This window comes from Chelonia mydas, chromosome 6 (assembly GCF_015237465.2).
Source record: "Chelonia mydas isolate rCheMyd1 chromosome 6, rCheMyd1.pri.v2, whole genome shotgun sequence".
Lineage (NCBI taxonomy): Eukaryota > Metazoa > Chordata > Testudines > Cheloniidae > Chelonia > Chelonia mydas.
The window spans coordinates 33,215,533-33,237,885 of record NC_051246.2 but is presented as its reverse complement, the minus strand read 5'-3'; the positions used below and the strand labels follow the sequence as shown (position 1 = coordinate 33,237,885).

The 22,353-nt window shown below is 38.8% G+C and overlaps 1 protein-coding gene across 34 annotated transcripts in view; it reads right to left on the bottom strand.

The window, feature by feature from the left end:
• SOX6 (SRY-box transcription factor 6) overlaps positions 1–22,353 on the bottom strand; it is a 451,795-nt gene that overhangs the window by 28,934 nt on the left and 400,508 nt on the right. For all 34 annotated transcript variants that reach the window (XM_043549526.1, XM_037899741.2, XM_037899724.2 and 31 more), the window contains one exon: positions 14,448–14,556. In XM_043549526.1, coding sequence (XP_043405461.1) covers positions 14,448–14,556 — 109 coding nt within the window. The remainder of the gene's footprint in view (positions 1–14,447; positions 14,557–22,353) is intronic.

Below are 22,353 nucleotides of genomic sequence, written 5' to 3'. Positions count from 1 at the left end.
TTTGATATCAGATTAGCCCTTTAAGAGCCAATATATCATCAGTGGAACTGATACCAACATGATTGCAAACACCTCCTGACATGATGATACCTATATGATTATAAAGCAAGATACTGATTTTTAAAACACAGGGACATATTTTACAGTCTTACTCAGACGTGATATCAAACAAAGTTTTGCCAAAACTAGATCTGCCAGATTTGGACACATTCATTTCTTGGCCATTATTTATTTTATTTTGTTTTATTTTAAGATGGAGAACAAAGAATGACCATTCTTTTTAGAGAATAATAGCAGCACAACTTCAAATTTGACAAATACTTCTTTTTAGGTAGAGATGAAGGCAAAAAAGGGTCTGAAAACTGAGAATAAGCAACTTTTCTTGCCCCATTACAGCAAAAATATGACTTCAAACAATTAAACTATCACATGGTTTATAAGGAGATATTCTGTGTTGACTTTCCGGGAGAGAAGTTGTATGCAGCGCAGTTGTAGCCATGTCAATCCCGAATATTAGAGACAAGGTGGGTGAGATAATATCTTTTATTGGACCAACTTCTGTTGGTGATAGAGACAAGCTTTCGAGCCACGCAGAAATTTGCAGTACAAACTCCCTAAAGTCATGTCTAGTGTGGAATAACTGTGGGTAGCTAAGAAACTCTGAAATGCAGAGCATTCCGCCAAAAGATTTTAACATCTATTTTGGAATCATTACATTAATGGCTCATTTATAGTATTCAATCCACAAATTGATTTGACACATCCTAGCATATATCATAATTCAGTGTATCAATATCAGTAATTCTCTTCTATCCAGTGTTTGCTGGTCTTACTTATTCTGTCACATCTATAATTAGACTGCAAGAACCTAGAAGCAGAAAGTGTGTGTCTCATTTCTTTCTTGCCTAGCACATTTAGGGGGTAGTAATAATAATTATAATAATCAATAGTAAAGGAGTACTTGTGGCACCTTAGAGACTAACAAATGTATTTGAGCATAAGCTTTGTATCTGGTGAAGTGAGCTGTAGCTCATGAAAGCTTATGCTCAAATAAATTTGTTAATCTCTAAGGTGCCACAAGTACTCCTTTTCTTTTTGTGAAAACAGACTAACACGGCTGCTACTCTGAAACCAATAATCAATAGTATAATAAATAAATAATAAATGATGATGGAGAAGCAACAGCTGTAGTACGAGGGTATGAGTTCAAAGTTAATACATATTAGAAAATCTTTGGAAAACTCATAGGAATAATTTTTAAAATGGGTTGCACCTACCTATACAGGATTTGTGGGTGAAAACAGGAAAATGCTCTTACAATTTGGGTAACTGCATGGAAAAATACCCATTTGCCATTCCCTGATTTGTGTTAAAATATATGGGATTTTGCAGTACAATAGGTGTCCATACAAATATTGCAAGCTCAAGTTTGCATGAGCATTTGAAATGTAACCTTTGATCTGTAGTTAGATGCTATATTTAAAATATAATATTTAATATTTTCGGGAACTAAGAAAGACACTCAAATACTCCCAATATGCATTCTCATCTAACTGCTTAAAACATTAAATTTAAAGAAATAAAGAAAATTCTGTACTCTGGAAGCAAAATTTCACTTTGGATGTGCAGATGGGGCTAGACGCTCAGTGCAACTCAGTGGTGGAGAAGGAAATGGCTATAAACCAGCTTTCCATTCCTAAGATCTTGACACTGCTGGAGAACAAAATGACCTGCACTATAATTTAGAGCAGTATAAAGGCTATGCGAGCTGGAGTGGCTCTATTTGGACAATTCCAGTGGCTGAGGATTAGCCAGATTGCAGTTCTTCATCCCATCCCTACCCTGTTACCTATGCTCGAATGGGCAGAGAGAAGGTAGTATAAAGGTGGCTTTAAACCAACTGAGATTTCCCCTCTGCTGGAGGAATTCTCAGCTACCTGTGCGAGACAGCTTTGAGCTCCTTTTGCATCACTGGAGCAGCACAAAGAAGATTTAGACAGGGCTCAGCATCTGGCCCATTGGATATCTACTGACATGAGTGGCAGCTCCTTCCAAGAGTAATTTGGCCTTCGGAGTGTGAAAATAAATGTTTTAAACCCTGGAACTACTATACTTAATTTTTCAGTCTCATAACTTAAAAATAGGCTGAGCAGACTGACTGCCCTCAACATTTGTGACAATAATTTTCTCATGGGCTGAGACTTTCTGTGCGAAGCCTCAGCCTCGAGTTATTTTTTACAGCCTTGTTCTAAATTCCTGAAAATAATGGTTTACTATATAATGGAAATTGTGACAAGCCCTTAACTATAACTGCACTAATGGGCACCTCCATATAATACTCAGAGCATTGTAACTGTGGCTATATAATATTAGCAATTCTACTATAATCATTTTTAACATAAAGGTGCTATTACAAAAGAATCATTTATTGTAGCACAGAAACAGCAAATGAGAAATACTTATGCTTAGCAGTAGGAAAAAATACAAGACAGCTGAAACTCCAAAGGTAACTCTTGTATAGAACTGCCAGGGTTATAATTTGGAAAGTGAGAACCATCCTGTATATTAAATATTAGTGTCTGGAGAGGAGTAGTTTTCAATGCAGTGGGAAATCGGTCCACACCCTGCATCTCAGATTATTCATCACTTGAGGTGGGCGTTGCCCCCCATAAAACTGTATGTGGGGTTTGGCAGCAACCTCGTCCATAAAGCAGCTGCCCTCAGGAAAGCAATAGGCCAAGTCCTTAAAGACTGAGGGCCTGATTCTCATCTCATTTTCAGGCATTTACACTAGTGGAACTCCACTGACTTTCATGGAGTGCTTCCTGATTTATACTGCAGGACACAAAATCAGACTCAGAACCTAGGTCTCGGCCACCTCAACGCTTTCCCTTAAATTCCCAACATTATTAGTTAATCCTTGTCAATTAGGCCCCTCATCCAAATTTCAGATATAATCAGGTAGATGTTGAAGTGCTACAAATGGCACCCACAATTATTGGAGGCCTCCTCTTAATATTAGGCCCCATAACTCAGACATTAAGAAATGATTTCATCTTGAATTAATAAAGGCACATTTTGGGGAATATAGTTTTATCAAAGACAGATACAGATACTACAGGGAACAAGGCATCTAAGGTTTGAGCTTTCTGTAGTCTCTCTGGAAACACTTCTTTGTCTTCAGACAGCTTTCACCATTTCCTGATTTTAATCTTTCCTTTCTCAACTGCCATAGCAACTATTACAAATATTTATGTGCGACAAATACTGGCATGGAGAGGCATTCTTTCCACAGTATTTATGAGGCACTGTCACAAAAGTAGATGATGCTTTGTCATGCATGTAGTACCTGCTGTTTACACCTCAGCCTAGTAGGGTGTTAAACATGTTACCTCACAGTTTTGGATTGTGTTGGCAGGCTGCCAAGATTGATTTGCTTACATTAAAAAAAATCTGTTTTCCCTACCTCTCCCTGACAGATCCAAGTTGACCTTTTGTGAAGTTAAAAAAAGATTTTTTTCACATGTGGATTTTTGCTGCCCACCTTTTTGCAGGAACGGTTGCTTTATTACAGGAAGGTTACAGTGGGCATCATCTCAGACAGCATTAACAGCACGTTGGAACTTTAGGGATACAGCCAATGTGTCTCTTTAAGAAGTTTATCTGTTCTTTATTTAAGAGGTGTGCACTTTACATATCATGACCCTGAAGTCTGAAATGTAAAACCAGGACACCTGTCTCTGTGTGTATTTGTACGGTTGTGGAGGGAGTGAACAGTGGGGTTCTGAAAACTGGGGAGCAAGCTGGTAGTTGGAGATACAAAAGGCGCCTATTTCTTTTATTCATTCCTTAGTTCTCAGCTTTCCTCTTACCACTTCTCCAGCTCTCCTCCACACTCTCACCTTCTCCCAGGCACCTACCTCTCCCTCCTTGAAGCTTGCAGCCTCCCTTTCTTTTCCACAGCCAGTGTATTCTTTTCCCTCACAGGCACATTACCTATTGTTCACCCCTATACCTGTACTAACTACTGCTGCTGCAACCATCTACCTGCTCCCCGGTTTCTTGGGGACTAGCTATACCTGCACCAAACCCAAACATGGTACATTTCTTTCTCCACCAACCACTTATCCACTGAATTTGTTACGCTCCTTTGCAGTGATTGTGCCCCACGATCAATAACAATAGTGCTGACCCAAGTCAAACACCAAATCAGAACTATCATGGTTTGGGGCGCACTACAAGAATCTAGATAGAAGACATATAGATTAGACAGTCACTGGTTGAATAGGACCTACTCCACTGAGGATGGAATTTTCAAAGGAGTCTAAAAGAGTTAGATACTCAACTACCTCAATGGGATTTGGGTTCCTAACTACTTTAGGCCCATTTGAATGAATGAACAGACCCTGCTCTGTCTAGCTGCAGCATGCTTGTGCCATGAGATAAAAAATGGTACTTTTCTTTGCCTTAATGCAAAGAACATTTGCATTCATCACAGAAAGTAAGCTTCCATGAATAATACGATACTCTACAATATGTTCTCTCCAATAATATAATCAGTCTTCCAGAACATATCTGTTCTTCAGTTCTATCTATTTAACCACATCTATTTGACCACTATTATTTTTACAGAGCTGAGTACTGAAGGGCATGCTATATTCTGCACAAAGGATCTCTAGTTTCAGCAGTACTCCAGTAATGAATTCTGCAGCAAACTAGAGGCTGGATATTCTATGGCAGCACAAGATGCACAGAAAGGCCATTTAGGAAAGTAGATCTTTTTAAACAAGTGTATTATATTTAATGTATACTATAATTTTAAAACCCAAGTGATTGTTTTCCCATGTATTTTAGGCTGTTTCTTATTTCCATTCAGGATTCAATATTGGTGTGCCATAAAATTGGGGACTGGGGAATGAGAGAGTGGGGAAAGAGGAAGAAGGGGCTCTAATCACCTTCTGGTGGATGCGGGCCTCTGATCCCATCTTTCCGGCTGCCAGGAGGAGTGTGGAGAAACTAAAGGGAAGGGAACAAGCCAGTCAAAGCATGTTCAGAAGGGCTGTGGTAGTGGGGGGAATGTTGACAGCTCTTGGCAAGTTGTTTTCAGGCTGATCATTTGCTTCCTGAAGGCTGAGTATCCTCGTGAGAAGTCTAGCTAGTTGGCATGCTCCTTCTCATGGCAATAGAGCATGTTCACTGAATACAGCTAGAATTCCTTGTAAAGAAGGAGAGGCAGACAAACACAAACTGCCCAGAATCAGCAAAGTTGTCACAAAAAAAAAAGGATTTCTGCGGTGAGGAGGAAGGTTTTGCACAAGCTATCCCAACTGGCAAATTTTGAGGCCACGCATGTAACTCTCACATCCCTGATGATACGGTACAAATAGATACAGGATGTGACAGTTTTCATAATTGTTCTTTACACCAATATAGCACTCTTCATCCAAAAGTCACCAAAATATTAAGTAATTTAGCTTCACAGTACTGCTATGGGGCATTTATGTATAATTATTTTCATTTCACAGATGGGAAAACAAGACACAGAGACATTACATCACCTGTTCAACATCAGACAATGAGTCAGCAGCAGTGCCAAGAACACAATCCATAAATTTTTACTCTGAGTCCATACTCAAATCACAAAAACTACACTCCCTTTAACAGAAGGAATTATTTTGCATGAATGAGGATCACATCTCCAGTGTACTTGTATCTTTTCTGCAGGCCTCCATCCACTAGAGGGCAAGACCCTAAGGTATTTTCTGAACACTAACAAAGCACTTGACCACAAGCCTGCAAGTAGAAGGAGCTGTTCCAGTAATGAGTATACTTGGCATACATACTACATTAGCAGGCACGTATACTAAAACATTGATTCAATATAAGAGGTACAAGACTCACACTTCAAATGACAAATTGGGCACCTACATGAGGAATGTCTCGATTAGGACTTGAACCAAGAGAAGATTCTCAAAACCTAACAACCTGTATTCACAGAGTAGTGAATTGGTTTTTACAAAAACACAGAATCATCGAAAAGTAGAGCTGGAAGGGACCTTGAGAGGTCATCTAATCCAACTCTCTGCAGTGAGGCAGGCTCAAGTATACCTAGACAATCCCTGACAGGTATTTGTCTAACCTGTTCTTAAAAACCTCCAATAATGGGGATTCCACAGTGTCCTTTGGAAGATTATTTCAGTACTTAACTATCATTATCGCTGGAACATTTTTCCTAATATTACCCTAAATCTCCCTTGCTGCACATTAAGCCCATTAATTCCTGTTTTACCTTCAGTGGACATGGAGAACAATTGATCACGGTCCTTTTTATAACAGCCCTTAACATATTTGAAAACTATTATTTTGTTGCTCTCCTCTGGATTCTCTCCAATTTATCCATACTTTTCCTAAAGAGTAGCACCCCAGAATTGGACACAGTATTCCAGCAGAGGCCTTACCAGTTCTTTGCAGAGCAGGACAATTACCTCTCTTGTGTTACATACGACACTCCTGTTAATACTCTCCAGAATTATATTAACCTTTTCAGCAACGACATCACACTGTTGGGTCATATGGAATTTGTGATCCACTATAAACCCCAGAGCTTTTTTCACAATACTAGTCCCTAGTTAGTTATTCCCCATTTTGTATTTTTTCTTCCTAAGTGAAGTACTTTGCACTTGTGTCTATTGAATTTCATCTTGTTGATTTCAGACCAAATCTCCAATTTGTCAAGGTCATTTTTTATGCCCTCCCAAAGTGCTAGCAACCCCTCCCAGCTGGGTGTCATTGTAAATTTTATAAGCATGTTGATGCTGCTGATGCTAGTCACCTTGACTTCAAGGACGATATTGACAATCACGGTTTGTACAAATGGGCATATATAGATCAATCTGGGGAGAACAACTTTTACTGCACTAGCCACAGAGACATTTGCCTAGCTGTGTTGATAGAGCTGCACATTGTTTCTGTGCCTGGCGCTGTGCCTCCAGCTGCTCAAAACGATTCTTCTCATGATTCCCATATAGCGCAGGGCCATGCAATATGATCACTCACCAGCTGCTCAAAGGTCAGAAATGTTAGTTTTGAGCAGATTATGATTCATAGTGCCTTTGAAGCATTTCATCTGTCCTCCACGCTTACGATTGCCGGAGCTTAATTCAGAATATAAGACTTGTTTTGATAAACGGGTCTCAGGCATACGAATTACATGGCCAGCCCATCTCAACTGGGTGCAGATCAAATGATTCTCGATGCTGACCGAATTTCCGTATTGTAAACCCAGTCCTGCCATTTGATGCCCAGCAACTGTTGTAGGGGTCGTAAATGGAAACTGTCAAGCTTTTAAATATGCCATTCATAATAGGGTCCATGTTTTGCACCCATACAGCCGTGAGGACAACAGCATTACAGATTTTGATTTTTGCCTGTAGACAGATTTTATGTTGCTTCCAGTTGAGTATAAGCATACTCCCCACTCCATTATCCATGTCATCAATGAAAATGCTGAAAAGTACCGGAACTAGAACAGACCCCTGCGGCTCCCCACTAGATACGACTTTCCAGTCTTACAGTGAACAACTGATAAGAGCTCTTTTGAGTATGGTCTTTCAACATTTGTGTACCCACCTTATAGTAATTTTGTCTAGACCATATTTCCTTAGTTTGCTTATGAAAATATCATGTGGGACTGTGTCAAAAGCTTTACTAAAATCAAGATATATCATATCAACTGCTTTCCCCATATCCACTAGGCCAGTGAACCTGTTCAAGGAAGAAATTAGGTTTCTTTGGCATAATTTGTTTGTGACACATGCATGTTGGCTATTACTTATTACCCTCTAGGAACTTGCAAATTGATTGTTTGTTACATGTTAAAACAAGGTTCAAATATGGCTGCTGCTGACTCATATTCTAACACAGTTTGGCCAGGTATTGTGGATGGGGAAAAACTGTGTTAGAGCCGTACTCAAAAACAGCTGTCAGCTTTGTCTAGGCTCAAAGCGGGTTTGGTCATGTCCACATTGGCTAGTTGTAATTCAGTACTGCCAATCCCCATTGTTCAAAAATCATGAGTCAGGCCCCAAAAAACATGCTACTGGGTTAGAAATTATGAGATTTTAATTTAAAAAATGGTTCATTTTATTTTTCTTCTGGTTTTTGAGCCTTTAGGTGGCACTCAAATCACTTTTTAAAGATTTTCCTGCCAACCATGAGGGCTAGAAACTTTCCTTTTTATCTTTTTTTTTTTAAATGAAAGCTAGGATTTACAGATAATGATATGACTCCAGGAGCTTTAAAGAAACCAAATAATTCAAAAGTTGGCAACACTGTGTTTGAATCCTCTATGAACATCATTTTCAAACACAGTTCTCATTTCAATGTCGACAGTACATAAAGCAATAGCTCTATCACTTCATTAGCTGTTGATAGTGCTAACTTTTACAGCCATTTGCCAGGCCTTCAGCCAGAAGAGGGCAAAACCATTACAACTGTTGCAAATTTTAAACAACAGTTTTGTACATTAGGTCACCTCTGAAAGGTATGTTTGTTCCGAGGTAAGCACATTTAATTTCTACCACCATTTACTGAGAGGAGACACCATCATTAAATCTGAAACTTAAGTCTACAAAGTTCTTTCATAATTATGGTTTGTAATCTCAAGGCAGCAAACTGTAATGAATTTCAATAGTTGTATTATAATCCCCGCCTCTAAAAGAAGATACTTATAATTTCTTGAGTTTCTGGTCAATGAACCAAGGATTGCAGGCACTCCTAGAATTAAAAGAAAATATGACTCTTGGCTTTTACATGTCAGGTTGATGCCATATTGGAAACACTGTATATTGATACATGTATGATCAGTAGAGAGGAATTGTTGTCCAATATTATTACACTGGCACAGAGCAGAGCACTATGGATAAAAGTCTTCTGGCGTTTCCTATAATAAAAAATATTCCTTGAGCTTAAAACATGATTGTTTTGAAGCACAAGGGGACTGTATTTGGAGTTCCTGGCTAAGAAATTTGTCTTTAAAAGGTCTGTGATTAAAAAGTCAGCATTTTAAAAACCTACTGACATTTGATAACTTAAAAGTTTTAAAATTCTGTCGATGTGAATAACTACTTGAAAGGATTTTACTCATTTTCTAAATGTGAAACTAACCAACAGTAACCCCAGTCCATAAAATAATTAAAGGCTAACTTCTACTTACTATTTAAAAATAAATATAATATTAAAAACTGGTACAGTGATGAAATATAGTTCTTTAATGCAGTCTTCAAAATGCTACACACCCCCACATTGAGTGGGGGAACTTGATGGGGCTGGCAACATAAGGGGACAGCCTCAGCAGCAAGGGAGGGAAACTCTTGCTAAGAGACTCCAGGTACTTACTCCCCACCTCTTGGAGTCTCTGGCACCGATTGGCCAGCTGGGGAGGTGGGGTACTGATTGTCAGCATTCCCCAGTTCCAGGGATATAACCTGGAGCACATGGACGGCAGGTGGAGCCGCACTTCGGGGAGGCTAGCCCTGGCTCTGCCCCTTCCGCCCCCTCTGCAGCTGAATCCCCGAGACTTCCTGTCATCCCCCCGCAGCCGAAGCCCCGAGACCCCCTGGCACTCTTCTGTGGCTGAAGCCCCGAGCCTCTGAGACCCTCCATTCCCCAAGGACAGAGGAGCCCCAGGCCAGCCAGAGCCTGACCCCCTAGCCAGCTGAAGCCCTGACACCGCCCCCCCAACCTGCTCAGAGTAGCCCTGGGGTGGCCAAATCCCCCGTAGCCATGCCTCCCCTCCGCAGACCGAAAGCCGCCTTGCGAAAATTAAAAAACTCTTCTCTTCCTCTCTCTTCCAGAAGAAGAACCTGACCTTTTGCTGTGCCCCATGCAGGTTCTGGGGTAGCTGAGGAGGTGGTATGTGTTAGTCAGCATCCTGGGTTCATCAATAATCTCTCTGGAGTCTAGGGAGATTATGAATGAACCCAGGAAGCTGAATAGCACATACTGCCTCCTCAGTCATCCCAGAACCTGCAAAAATTTCCCCCACCTAACCCAGAACCGCGGTCCCGCGGCAGCAGCTGAGCTAGGGGAGACAGTGTCTCCCCAGCCTATTATACCCGCCGCCCATGTAGAGATTCTTTTAGTTCTGTTCCAGGAGCCCCATCCTACCCATCCTGAGCTAGAAGTGGGAATTGAGCCTGGCAGATGTTGCAGGTCTATCTGACCACCTGGTTGGGGTGAAGAAGAAATTTTTTCTCCCATGTAGAAAATCAGTAGAGGACTAGGGAGTTTTGCACCTTCCTCACAGCTCCTTCAAGCCACAGCAGGTTAAGTATGAATGTGCTTAGGACCTAACTGAGGTACTTGGCTTAGTTGTTAATCTGTCGCGATTTGTGACTCATTTCCAGGGCAGTTAAAAGGATAGAAGATGACCAGGGTTGATGGGCCTTGGGCTCATGGGATTGGGTCAGATTTTGAAGTCCCCACCCTTCTGGACCCTTTGTCCCCCTTATGGGGGGTGAGGTGGTAGGACTCATAGCAAGCTGAGTCCTCAGGGGGTGGGCTGAAGAGAGCCTACCCTGAGTTCCAGTTTATATGGTATGAACCTTGTAATCCTTGCTCTGAAACCACTTACATGCCTGGCATAGGAAAATATAGGTGATGGGCGAGTATTGCCCCTCCCCTGTGTTAAAGTTTAATAAAAGTTGTGCCCTGCAGCTTAAAATCCATCTAGTGTCTGCCCTCATTTCACCGCCATATCCGAACAATGCTTTTTATCACCTTCCAGATAAGAAAACACTTAGACTTTAATGCCCAGGTTTCCAAACATGGGCACCCAAAATGTGTCAGCAAAACTCACAAATTCACTTCCTGCATTCTCAAATGGGCTTTTGTACATTACAAATGGGTAGCTGTGCATCCAAGTACCCATTCGCATATACAGCGGCAGAATGTGAGTGCAATAAAATTGCAGTGCAATTTTGCAGGCATCACTTAGACACTGACTTTTGAAAATTTGGCTCTAAAAGCACATTTTTGCAGGCTTTTGTATTTGTTTTAATGGCTATGCAATTATCTGTACAAAACAGTTTATGCACAAGCAAAGTAGTTGTTTTTCAAAACTTTTGTTGCTCTGACTCTGTATTCCGCATTAAGGATTATTTGCATACAGTACCATCATAAGAATGATTGGTTTAAATGGGAATTAACTAGCAACGTTGGCATTGGAATAGTCCAATTGACTTTGTGTTGGAACTGGAGGTATTGCTTTAAAGCCAGATCCTGAAGGAATTTTAGGTTAGCTTTTAATTCCTGCACACTCTGTGTCAGTCTCATCAATCCTAAGGACAGACAGGCCAATCAGAAGGGGAGTTAGATGGGAAACACAACTGCTTCTCCCTGCTTGACAGAGGGGGCAGGAGTCATGGTCCCTCTGTATCCCCATGCAGAGACTGTGAGGTATTGGAGCTTTCAGAGTTCATGGTTGTCCCTGTAATGTTATCTGTGTCTGTCTCCTCTCTACACCTTTCTTAATTCAGGGACACCCTGTACAGAACTTCCTTTCTGGGCCTTTGCATTTAGCATCAGGGAAAAAGTCTGACTGCTGCATGCTCACTCCATCAGGATTCCAGCTTTATGCTCTGGACACAGAATCAGCCTGAGTCAGGGAGCTTCAGTTGTCTCTCCATAGAGGAGAGGGGTCAAGATTTGCCCCTTAATATGTAATTTTATTACGACTTCTTACGTGTGTAGGTCAGACCACATAATACACAGTATGCACTACCAGTATCGTATAGATGTTATCGACTGCATCCATAGCAACCCAAAATATATCACCAAATCAAAAATGAAAGGGATAAAAAGGAACAAGAGAGCAACTAAGACAATACAAAAGAAGGTATTAAACATGCCAGATCTTAAAAGACTAACTCTGGCTATTACAAAATTGTGACACTCCACTGAGATAGTGACCTTGGCAACATAATAAAAAAGAACAAATATCACTTCTTACAAAAGGCCAGGGATTAACTATGCGTTTGTAGAGTTCCTTAGCAATTCAAATCTAAAATGGACAGATGTGTAAGCACAGGGTTGCTATTGGCACATATAAAAATTTTGTGACATGCTGAAAAACTGGAAAGATATGTACAAGCCTCACTTATAATTAGGAAGAAGTGTAAATAGTCTTGGAGACTAACAAAAGCTGGTTGTACAGTACAGTGCTTCAGAGGTCATAGTTTAATTGTTGGCATTTCAACCATAGTATTTTCAATGAGCCACTCTTAGACATGCTATGCTGGGAGAGTTATCCCTTAGACAACTTGCCAAGGATAAGGGACAAAACTTGAGAGGTATTTTAATGTCTTTTATGTACACCACTAATATCTGCTATAACGTCAACCTTCTCTACAGTCAGAAGGGGAAATAAGCAGCTCACTCAAACTCCTGCCAGCTCTTTTTTTACAGAACAGCAGAAGGATTCATCCAGCACCCTCTTTCCAGAGACATCTATCTGCTGCTAGTGTTAAGCCTGGTAACCTGAATCCTTTCATGAATTCAGATTCCCCACATGGCAACACACCATGTCGCAACTGCCCCACAGGCTCTAAATGGAGGAGGGGTTACACGTCCTTAAGCTGGCACAAAAGTTACATATATAAAGACTTCGTTCTTGTATTATCCAGTAACAGGATAGGCTGTCAGTACCAGGGTATGTCTCAAGACACTAGCTTAAGCACGCTAGGGAGAGGAAGGTTGATATGGGGAAATGAACAAAACCAAGGAAATACTAGAGAGAAGTCCTGTCAGAAAAACTAGTTACAATATATCATCTGCATTTGCACAGAGTGAAATTAGGAGGCCCTGACTTGATACTGTTCAAGAAATATGAACATGTAATGGATGAAATGGAGTTTTGAATTAATTTTAAGATTCATTGCTTCCAGATATAAGGAGGCAAGCTATCCGATTTATATTTCTTAACTTTTTAGAAAAAATATTCAGTTTTCATTAAGTACAGTGTAAAACATTTATAATTATAATGCAGTGATGTTATCTAGTCAAAAACAGGACTGGAGTTATTTAACTAGAGAACACAAAAACTGATTTATTAATATTTTCATGGATTAAAAATGCCAAGATTTGTTCACATGATTAGTGGTGTCATTTTATTTATTTATGAGTAGAGCTGGTTATGAATTCTCTGTTGAAATATTTTTCACTGAAAAATATGATTTCAGTAAAATCAACATTTTTAGCAGGAAAATGCTGATTTTGAGCAGGAAAATGCTGATTTTGGAAAAAAAAATTCCATTGGAAAAATCTAAATAAAATATTTCATGTCGGTGTGACGTTCATCACCATCTGTCAGGCAACCACAATGTCTCATGGGATTTGTAGGCCGAGTTTTTCATGCCCCCATTCTCCCTCATGGACTTGATATCCTGGCAGGATTACATTTTCCATGATGCACTGTGGCTCCCCTCTGGCTGAGCTGCCACGGTGCATCATGGGACTCCCATGATCATCAGGAAAATGCAGTGTGACTAGGGATCCCAGCCCACAGAGAATCATGTTGGATGAGTCATCTTTTTAACTTCAACTCCCATGAGACACTGCGGCAGCCCAGATGGATGTAGGCTACTGTTGAAATGTTTTGCATGTCTGAATAAAAAATTTGCTGAACTTTTGTTCCATGAATAGTTTTGATATTGCAACTTGTCACCCTTCGGGAGAAACACAAATGTCAAAATAGCAGTATTTCCTCTGAGATAGAAAGTCTCCATTTATGAGTGATCTGGACAATTATAGAGTATTTTTGAAAATGCATGTGATTCCTGAGAGCTTTATTAATTTTAGAATAAATGATTATTTATCTACAATGTCTTTCTGTAAATAATTTATAGATTATTCTCCATACATTATTCTCCTGTTCAGAAAGAATCAGAGAGCAGAAACAATTCTATGTAACTTAGGTGGCCAACCACAAGCAACAAACAGTAATGGAAGGCAGCCGCTAATAAACAACCTATAATACAGTCCGGACACATTAGCACAGCTGTGAAATTCAGGTTCAGTAGTCGAAAACCCAGGCTTACAATGCAGTGTGGACGCTCAAGCACAGTCTTGGAAACACCAAGTCAACAGACCTGGGTCCCACAAGCCCAAGCGCGGTGTGCAATGCAGACATATCTCAAATGGTGTTTCAGGATGGCTCAGAGTATACACTGTAAGGTATCACCGTTTTTGTTTAGTTTTTTTCCCTGTCCTTTGCTGTGTATATGTTACTGTCTGATAAAAACGTGCAAAATGTTTTAAATTTGTGCCCAGGAATTTAGCTGCACCCCACCCATTAAAGATAGTAGGAGGCACTTAGCTGTGTGTCCATTCCATGTCACATTGTGGGAATTAAGGAAGCAGTGTCCAATGTATTCATAACAGCAACTCACCCTCTGCATCTTCTGGCCTTGTAAGGTCAATGACTCCTGGGCCCAGTTTTCCATCTTCACTGGGTTTCCCTGTTAACTGTGGGCCTAAATTCTCAAAGCGTGTTCTTTCCTAGAAAAGACAAGAGATACTATTAATGCTCCCTATAGCCTAGTCCTACTTGCATGTCTGTGTGTATGTTTATGTACAGACCATATGCCTTTTCTTTTATTTTCCTGAGTGAATTAAATGAGCAGGTTTTCATTAAAAGTGTAGTTTCGAACATAAAGTTGAGGGCTTCATTTTCATAGGTTCGGAGCACCCAGAGCTCTCATCAATGTCAGTTGGAATGATGAGTGTTCAGCACTTCTGAAAATCAGGCCCTAAGGTTTAAATGTGAAAATGTACATAGAAGCTTCCAAACTAAGCTGAACTGCACCTTTATAATGTATAAATGATGGTACATTCAACCGCAGAAAACTTTTGGCAGGAAGCAGTGCTGATGTATGCTGCATGCTTTGTCTTTCCACTAAACTTTGTGACTTAAACTGGAAAAAAAACAATCGACATTTGAGAGACACTAAAATTTAGAACTTGAAAGAAAAGTTCCTATTAAAACATGCTGCTAATTTAATGGAAAAAGCACTTTTTTTCCACTAAGAGATCCAAGTTTGCATTCGTACCCCTGAGAAAACACAAGTCTGAATTTTATGCAAGAGGCTTTCAAAGACAAGTATTCAAAGAAGGAATAGTAGATGACAGAATTGATACTATTATTTTGTCTAGGAATTTCAACTGAACCTCAATGGGAATTGAAAAAGAGAGAGGATGGTGCTTGCTCCTAGAAAAACACAAAGCCTTTGAGAGCTGGAGACCTGCACAGGAAAGCTGGACCTGGAACTGTAAAATGAAAACTAAGGGAGGTATTTTATGTGTTAACCCAATCTTCAATGAAAGAACTGCAAGGCAAAAGCACTACAATTGACAGTACAATATTCCTTCAGAATGTGAGTCTCTGTAGTACTCTGTATCAGTAGCTAAGTGTTCAATGGTTATCATTAATTTAGCGTTCTCATTTGAAGGAACACAACGTGTTTTCCCTCTTGCCTTGTTGTTACTTCTTCAGACTAAACTTGGTATTATGTTGTACCTGTGAATGAATGAAACCTTGTTGTTCATTACTATGAAACAATATTAAATGTCATGTCAGCTTGAATTTACAGACGTGAAATACCAGCTTTCAGCTCCGCGAACAGTTTCTGCATGTTATACTTAATGCATTATGCAGAAGTAGAGTGATGATTGCTGTTCAGTCTATTGTTCAATGACCTAGTTCTGTACTGAGCATTTTAGACATAAGAAGAAAACATCATGAGTTTTCTCTCCTGCACAATGTTTAGAAACTTAGAAATGTTCTTAAAGACCAAACATACAATTACTTGATGGCTGTTGTGCCTCATTTGTTCAATCTCAGTTCATTTGTGCTGTCTAATCTGATTATTTTTGAATATCATTATATTTCTATAATTAATTCCCATTAGCCAAATTGTTCAGGAAGCCTTTTGATTCTTCAGATCATGGAATATGTTTAAATCTACATGGGAAGAAAACACAGCACAAAACCGATTCACTGGGTTTACTACCACAACATGCAGCTGAGGAGTTTCAGGTACTAAGTGTATTTTTAAAAGTTTCTTAAAATCTGCCATCCATCTAACAGGTTAGCTTTGCATTTTCATAATGGAGTAACATTCTCCATGTATTGAGTTGTTTCTGTAGTGTAGCTTTCCTATATAATGTATCTGTTGATGAGAGAACTTAAGCAAAGAAGCTTAAATGAAAAGTAAGAGTTCTAGACACAGAGAAGCAATGTGACTTAGAGACAGGCAAACTAACACTACAAGGCCAACCATTATACCCAAAGATGTTCTATAATCTAACAGTAATCCTGTACCATCAGAACGGAATCTGCTTTGCTGGCAGATAGGAATGATTTTTTTTTCCAAGTGTTCCTTGTTCCATTGTTGAGGGGCAGGTTTAGATTTTCACAATTTGCACTCAAAATAAAAGCAAAAGTCAGTACTAAGAAAAACAGCTTTTAGCACACACCGTTTCTCTTTCCAAATATTTGCATTAAAGCCTTTTCTAAAGGAGTGTTAACGTGGCATCTGCAGTATTCTTGGAAGAACAACCGTTAAGTATGGTTTAGAAGAAGGAGAAATATCTTTCTACTATTAAAATCAACAGAACCTGCTGTATATCCATATGCACATTTGAAGTATCTTTCTCGTCATTCATTCCCTTTGATTTTTTACCAGAAAATATTCTCTGTTAAAAAAAGGGGGAAAAAAAGTTTCTGAAAGAATATCAATATTTTGACATAGAAGGAGAAAAGGGGAAATTACACGATAAGGGCAGAAATAGTAAGTAAGATGAGAAAGCTTACACAATAATAATACCTTTTCTTCTAAAAGAACTGAAGTCCACTTATGATTCAGTAATAACCTCTGGTTTTCAATTCATAGGAAAATAGACCACAGCTATTATTTCTCAATATATACATTGGAAAGCCTTTTTAGTCTCTGATTTTTTTCAATGAAAAATATTCTTCACAGTGATGCTTATGATATCAATATTTGGATGAGGAATTAGTACAATTTATATGAAATGCTTTCATGAACTTAATATTCAAAGGGACACTCACCTGTTTGGGTCCCAACCTTTTCCTTTCTTTTGGGCTTATCCTAGTAGGCTTCACATCAATCAGCTAACATATGGTGAAACCACTACTTACCTTGTTTACACTATGATTTTAAAAGGGGTTAGTTATCACATTTTTAAAAAACACCCTTTTTCCTAGTGCAAACAAGTCCTAAAGGAAAATTAATTCTACGTAGCCTATAGCCACATAAACAGCTACATGTACATATTGTAAAATATTTTTAAAGTGTGTGGGGTGTATATATATAAGCACATACGCATTAACAAATAAATACACACACCCATTACATCCACACACTGTATGTATGTATGTGCAGCCGGAAATATATATGCCCATGCAAGCTATGTTTATGTATATTTTTGCTTCTTAGACACACACAGCTAATTTGTTTGTATGTTTTTAGTTAAAGCGTATCTTCCAGGGATAGGGTGTGGTTTTTACCTCCTTTTCAAAAGGTAATTTTGGAAGTCTAAACAGGTGGACAATGTCCTTTAATACTGTCTGCGTGTCATCTGCTGTAAATTCATACAAAGCTGTTCACTTTAAATTGTGTAATTTCAAGAAAGTGCTTAGGATATGATCCTGTAAATCTTTACTCATGGGAGTAGGCCCACAGAAGTCAACGGGACTAAAAATTTGCAGGGTCAGGGACTTTTGCTGAAACTGTAAGCTCTCTCAAGCACAGTTTGGGCCCTCTGTGTTTTTGTGTATTTTAAAAATACAGTAAAAATTAATCACTACTTTAAAATTAGAAGAAGGAAAAATTCTTCTTGCAACAGCCAAATCTTCATTTTCATTCAGTGACATGATTAGGCACTTATTTATGCATTGTCAGTCACAAACATGCAAAAAACATAAAAGTTATTAAAAAAAATTAAAGTCTGTTCCACTGTGTTGTAGGGCTGTTGGTTCTCTAAGTGCTTTGAAATTATGATGTATGAGGTAGATGTTGCATATTAAATAAAGATATTTAAATGATAAAGCCCCTTTAGTGAGAGTTGATGAATGTTAAACGTTATGAGCCACAAGACTGTGGCATCCATCACATTCACATGTTATCACAGTCAATGATGGAACAGCCCCAGCGATGACAGATAGACTGCTAGATTATTATCCCTTATTTCCAGAGTCACCGAGCAAGCCAGCCAACCCCTTAGGCATTATTTTAAACTTTGCATTAAATTAGCAACTTTTCCCTCATTTCTGTGGCAGGGATTATCAATTCTTCCTGCATGTGTGGAAGGTAAAGGGATGGTTTAGTCAACCGAGAAGTGGCGGAAGCAATGCCCTTCCTACAAAAAAGCTGCAAACTTCAAATTACTAGAAACAAATATAAAATTGTGATCTTATGGAAGAACAGCAATGAAACAGTAAGCACACAATAATGGCTTTTCTCTGCACTTAGATAAAAGCTGAATTTTTGATGTGCACAGTATATTTTCATAAAATTTTATATACTTTGTTTTATACACTTATTGGCTATTCCATAATAATGTGTGTGCTAACAGTAAAATTGCTCTTAAATTTATGTGTGTTATTTATACGTTCCCACGTAACAATGCTTTTTGTTGTAAAAAATATTCTGTTTATTAATGTAACTTTACAACCACTGCATCCAAGATCCGTGGTAAATTAATGACATTTTTATTATTTTATAGTGTCATTAAATTTTTACTGATCATTCCATCAAACAGAAGCAATAAAGGCCGTAATGTAAACTGGGACACTTAGATCGGGGAACAGGAAGGCATTCCATATAGTCTGAAGTAAACGACTTGCTATAAATGATATTTATACCATCTTTAAGCTTGTGAGAATACTTGGACAAGTTTGGCAAAACTGTTTCAGTAGTGCAGTAGATTGTGTACTTAAATAACAGTTTACTTGCCAGCGAGACAAGTTTTTTCAAACCAGATGCGAGATGACTGATTGCATCCATCTCTTGAAAAACAATATACGAAATGTAATAATACACTGGGTACCCCTCCCTTCTGGATTACCAAGACTGATCAGACTATACCCATGCCTCAAATTATTTCAACATGCTAGCTTTTTCCACATCTGAAATGTGTATTCAGCCTAAACTGGAAAATGGCATACCAGCTGATCCTTGTGTGAAAGGGTTTGTTCTATTTTTTTTTTTTCAAACAAATACATTTTATTTAAGTAGACATGGCTGGACAATGATGTAATACTCTTTGTTTCAATAGTTTAACTTGGCAGCAGTTACCAAGGTTTATTTAAAGAGCCAATTTCTAGAGTCTGAATTAATATGGGTCATTCACAGAAGCCACAGAGTTTATGCCTAAGGGGCTATTACATATCTGAGGACAGTATTTTAGTTTCAATTTTAATTCGCTATAAATAATTATCACATCTTTACACACAAAATACATTACAATTAGGTTATTCCACACTGAATGTCTCAACTAATTCTTTAGTGGCTTATTTCTTATTCATGGTCTACACTGTTTACATGCAGTGGAATGCAAAAAAAACCAGCTAAGAACACCTGCATTCAAAATTTTCAGCAAAACTTTTAGGGATTCATTCACACTATCCCTATTAATGCTAACAGGAATTGGGAGAATAAATCCCCCAGACACCTCAGCAAAATCTTATAATTTCCTAAGAATGTGACTTATACTTATTTGTGACAACAACAAAGCAATTCAGAGCTCAGACTGACACTTTGTCCTTCCAACCCGCCGTCCATTGTGACTATGAATCAGGAAACATTGTTCTGGGAGAACTCACAAGTCCTCCTTTCATCATGCAAAGGTCAAGGTACAAATTCTCCCAAGTTCCTCCTACTTTTTTACAGCTAGGACTGGAAAGTGAAATCACCCTCTGCTTAGAATCTTTTGCAATAACTTGGCACAGCAGGAATCATTACAAATGGACTTTCAGCCTTATCTCTAAATTTTGTACATTTTTTTGGGGTGGGAACTATTGTAATAGTTCCTACCATATCAATTTGTAGTCAGAAAAATAAAAAAAATAAAAATAAAAATCCCTGAAAGACGTAGTACAGTAGATGTAGAACTCAGAGAAAACTTGGTGGCATTAGTTCACAGGGATCCATATGAACCTTTTTCCAGTTTTAATTCATGTGGTTTTGCTTTGATTTCCAGTTGTGAGCAAACTCCAAGCAAGACTTAACCAAACCCATCAATTTTGGCCAAGTTATAGGTGGAAACACTGAAAAATCATAGAATTTCTCACGGTTTCTCAATAGGAACCATAAATCTGTCCCAGGTTCACAAACTTTTGGCAATGTGTGTCCCAAGTTTGAGATTTTCTCATGAATATTTTGCATGGCTAAAATTACAAGGTATCATATCATTCTGTGGCAAGAGGCATTTAAATATTTAGCGTGTGTGTATGTGTGTGCACATGCGTGAGAGAAAGTCTGAGAAAAAATTACAGTGAAAATGTAGTAATAGTTATTTTTCAGCATTTTAATAACTGGGCCATTTTGCTAAAAGTTTCGGTATACTTGATGTACAGGTTGGATGAATGAACTCTAAATGTCTGTGACTTTAAGTTGATCTGACAAGATAAAATACCAAATCCCAGTAACTTTAACAATATGAAGGTAATGCTCCCAGTGGTCAGACTAAAAGGGCAATATAGTATATCCTCACTTGAAACCTTACTTTAGTTTTCTCCTTCAAGATTTCCAGGATGTCCATAAGGCACTCAGCTACTATGATAATGAAGGAGGTATAAGAACCTATATAGAATAGAAAAGAATCCCTGCCTCAGCCTACAGGTGCCTATTGCAATATAGGATATGTCTACATGGAGATAAACAACCCACAGCTGGCCCAGGTCAGCTGACTCAGGCTGGAGCCCGAGCTCTGGAACAGTGCAAGGGTGCAGCCTGAATCGAAACATCTACACAGCAATTTTTAGCCCTGCAGCCCAAACCCACCAAGCCTAAGTCAGCTGACCTGGGCCAGCCATGGCTGGGCTGCGAGGCTTTTATCTCCGTGTAGACATTCCCATAGTGCCCTGATGTACCATGCTGAACTGCACTGGAAGCATGTACCGACTCAGAGGGAAAGGAGGACATTAAGTCCCCTTTTTAAAGTATATAGTTTTGTTTTAAAATACTGTTGAAAAAACAAGCAATGCATTTGAAAAAAGGATTTATACTAATCCTGCTTAACCGGCTCCATGCTTCAGCTGGCTTCCACTATTCTGAATCTGACAACATGACACATACAGGGGCGTCACAGGAGAGTAGGAATCTAGTGTTATTAATGTTCATGATTTTATTGCAAGTCTCATGATATCTGGGTCTCTTAAAGCCCCAGCTCCTGGAGTCAGGTGAACATATGAAAATATCACGTTTTTTATCAAATGAAAGCTAAGATTCTAGCCTTTGTGGCTGTGGAAAAAAACTTGGAAACATGAACATTATAGGTTCAAAAACAAGACGACAAATATCAACAACTCACTGTCCTATTTTTTTAAAAAAAATATTTTGATTTTTTAAGCAAATTGCATGATTTTAGAGGTTCTGACTCATGATTTTAAAGTGCCCTGTGGAAGAGAATACTAGGAAGCTTCCATCACTGTTGGAGTGGATGTCATGACATCTGAATGAAGAAATATGAAACGAGTGTTAAGGTGAAGTCCCTGTATATGTGGTTATTAGTGGCACTCAACACATATTTTTGCATTACTGGATTTTATTGCTTTTCAGGTCACCTTTAAAAGTAACACAAAATATATTTAATTCTTTAAAAAACTCAGATAGCCAAATATTTCCATCTAGACAGGATTTTATGAGTTAATCCTTCCCCCACCCCCACCCCCGCCACCCATTAAACACTGATAGACAGATCCTTAACTACTGCAACACTTGCAGACACTCCTAAAATATGGATCTACCTCAGTTAGATTACTTTCAACAGGATTACTGCACTTACTGAACCCCCTTAACCAAATGCTTTATATCTTTGTTCATATGGTTTTAATAAGGTTTTAACCAATTGCAAGGTTATTTATAAGTTTGCAACTCCCCAGTAGTTAGAGTTATGAAGCGTTCAGACTTAAGCATATCCAGTTGTGTGGTAACCCAACTACTGCTTTTATGCGGTTTCCAACTTTTTATTCATGCACAAAGGCATGATGCATGGCAGTATCCGAAAACTTTCTGATTAACTCTTTGTTCCAGCAACACATTCACACAGCAT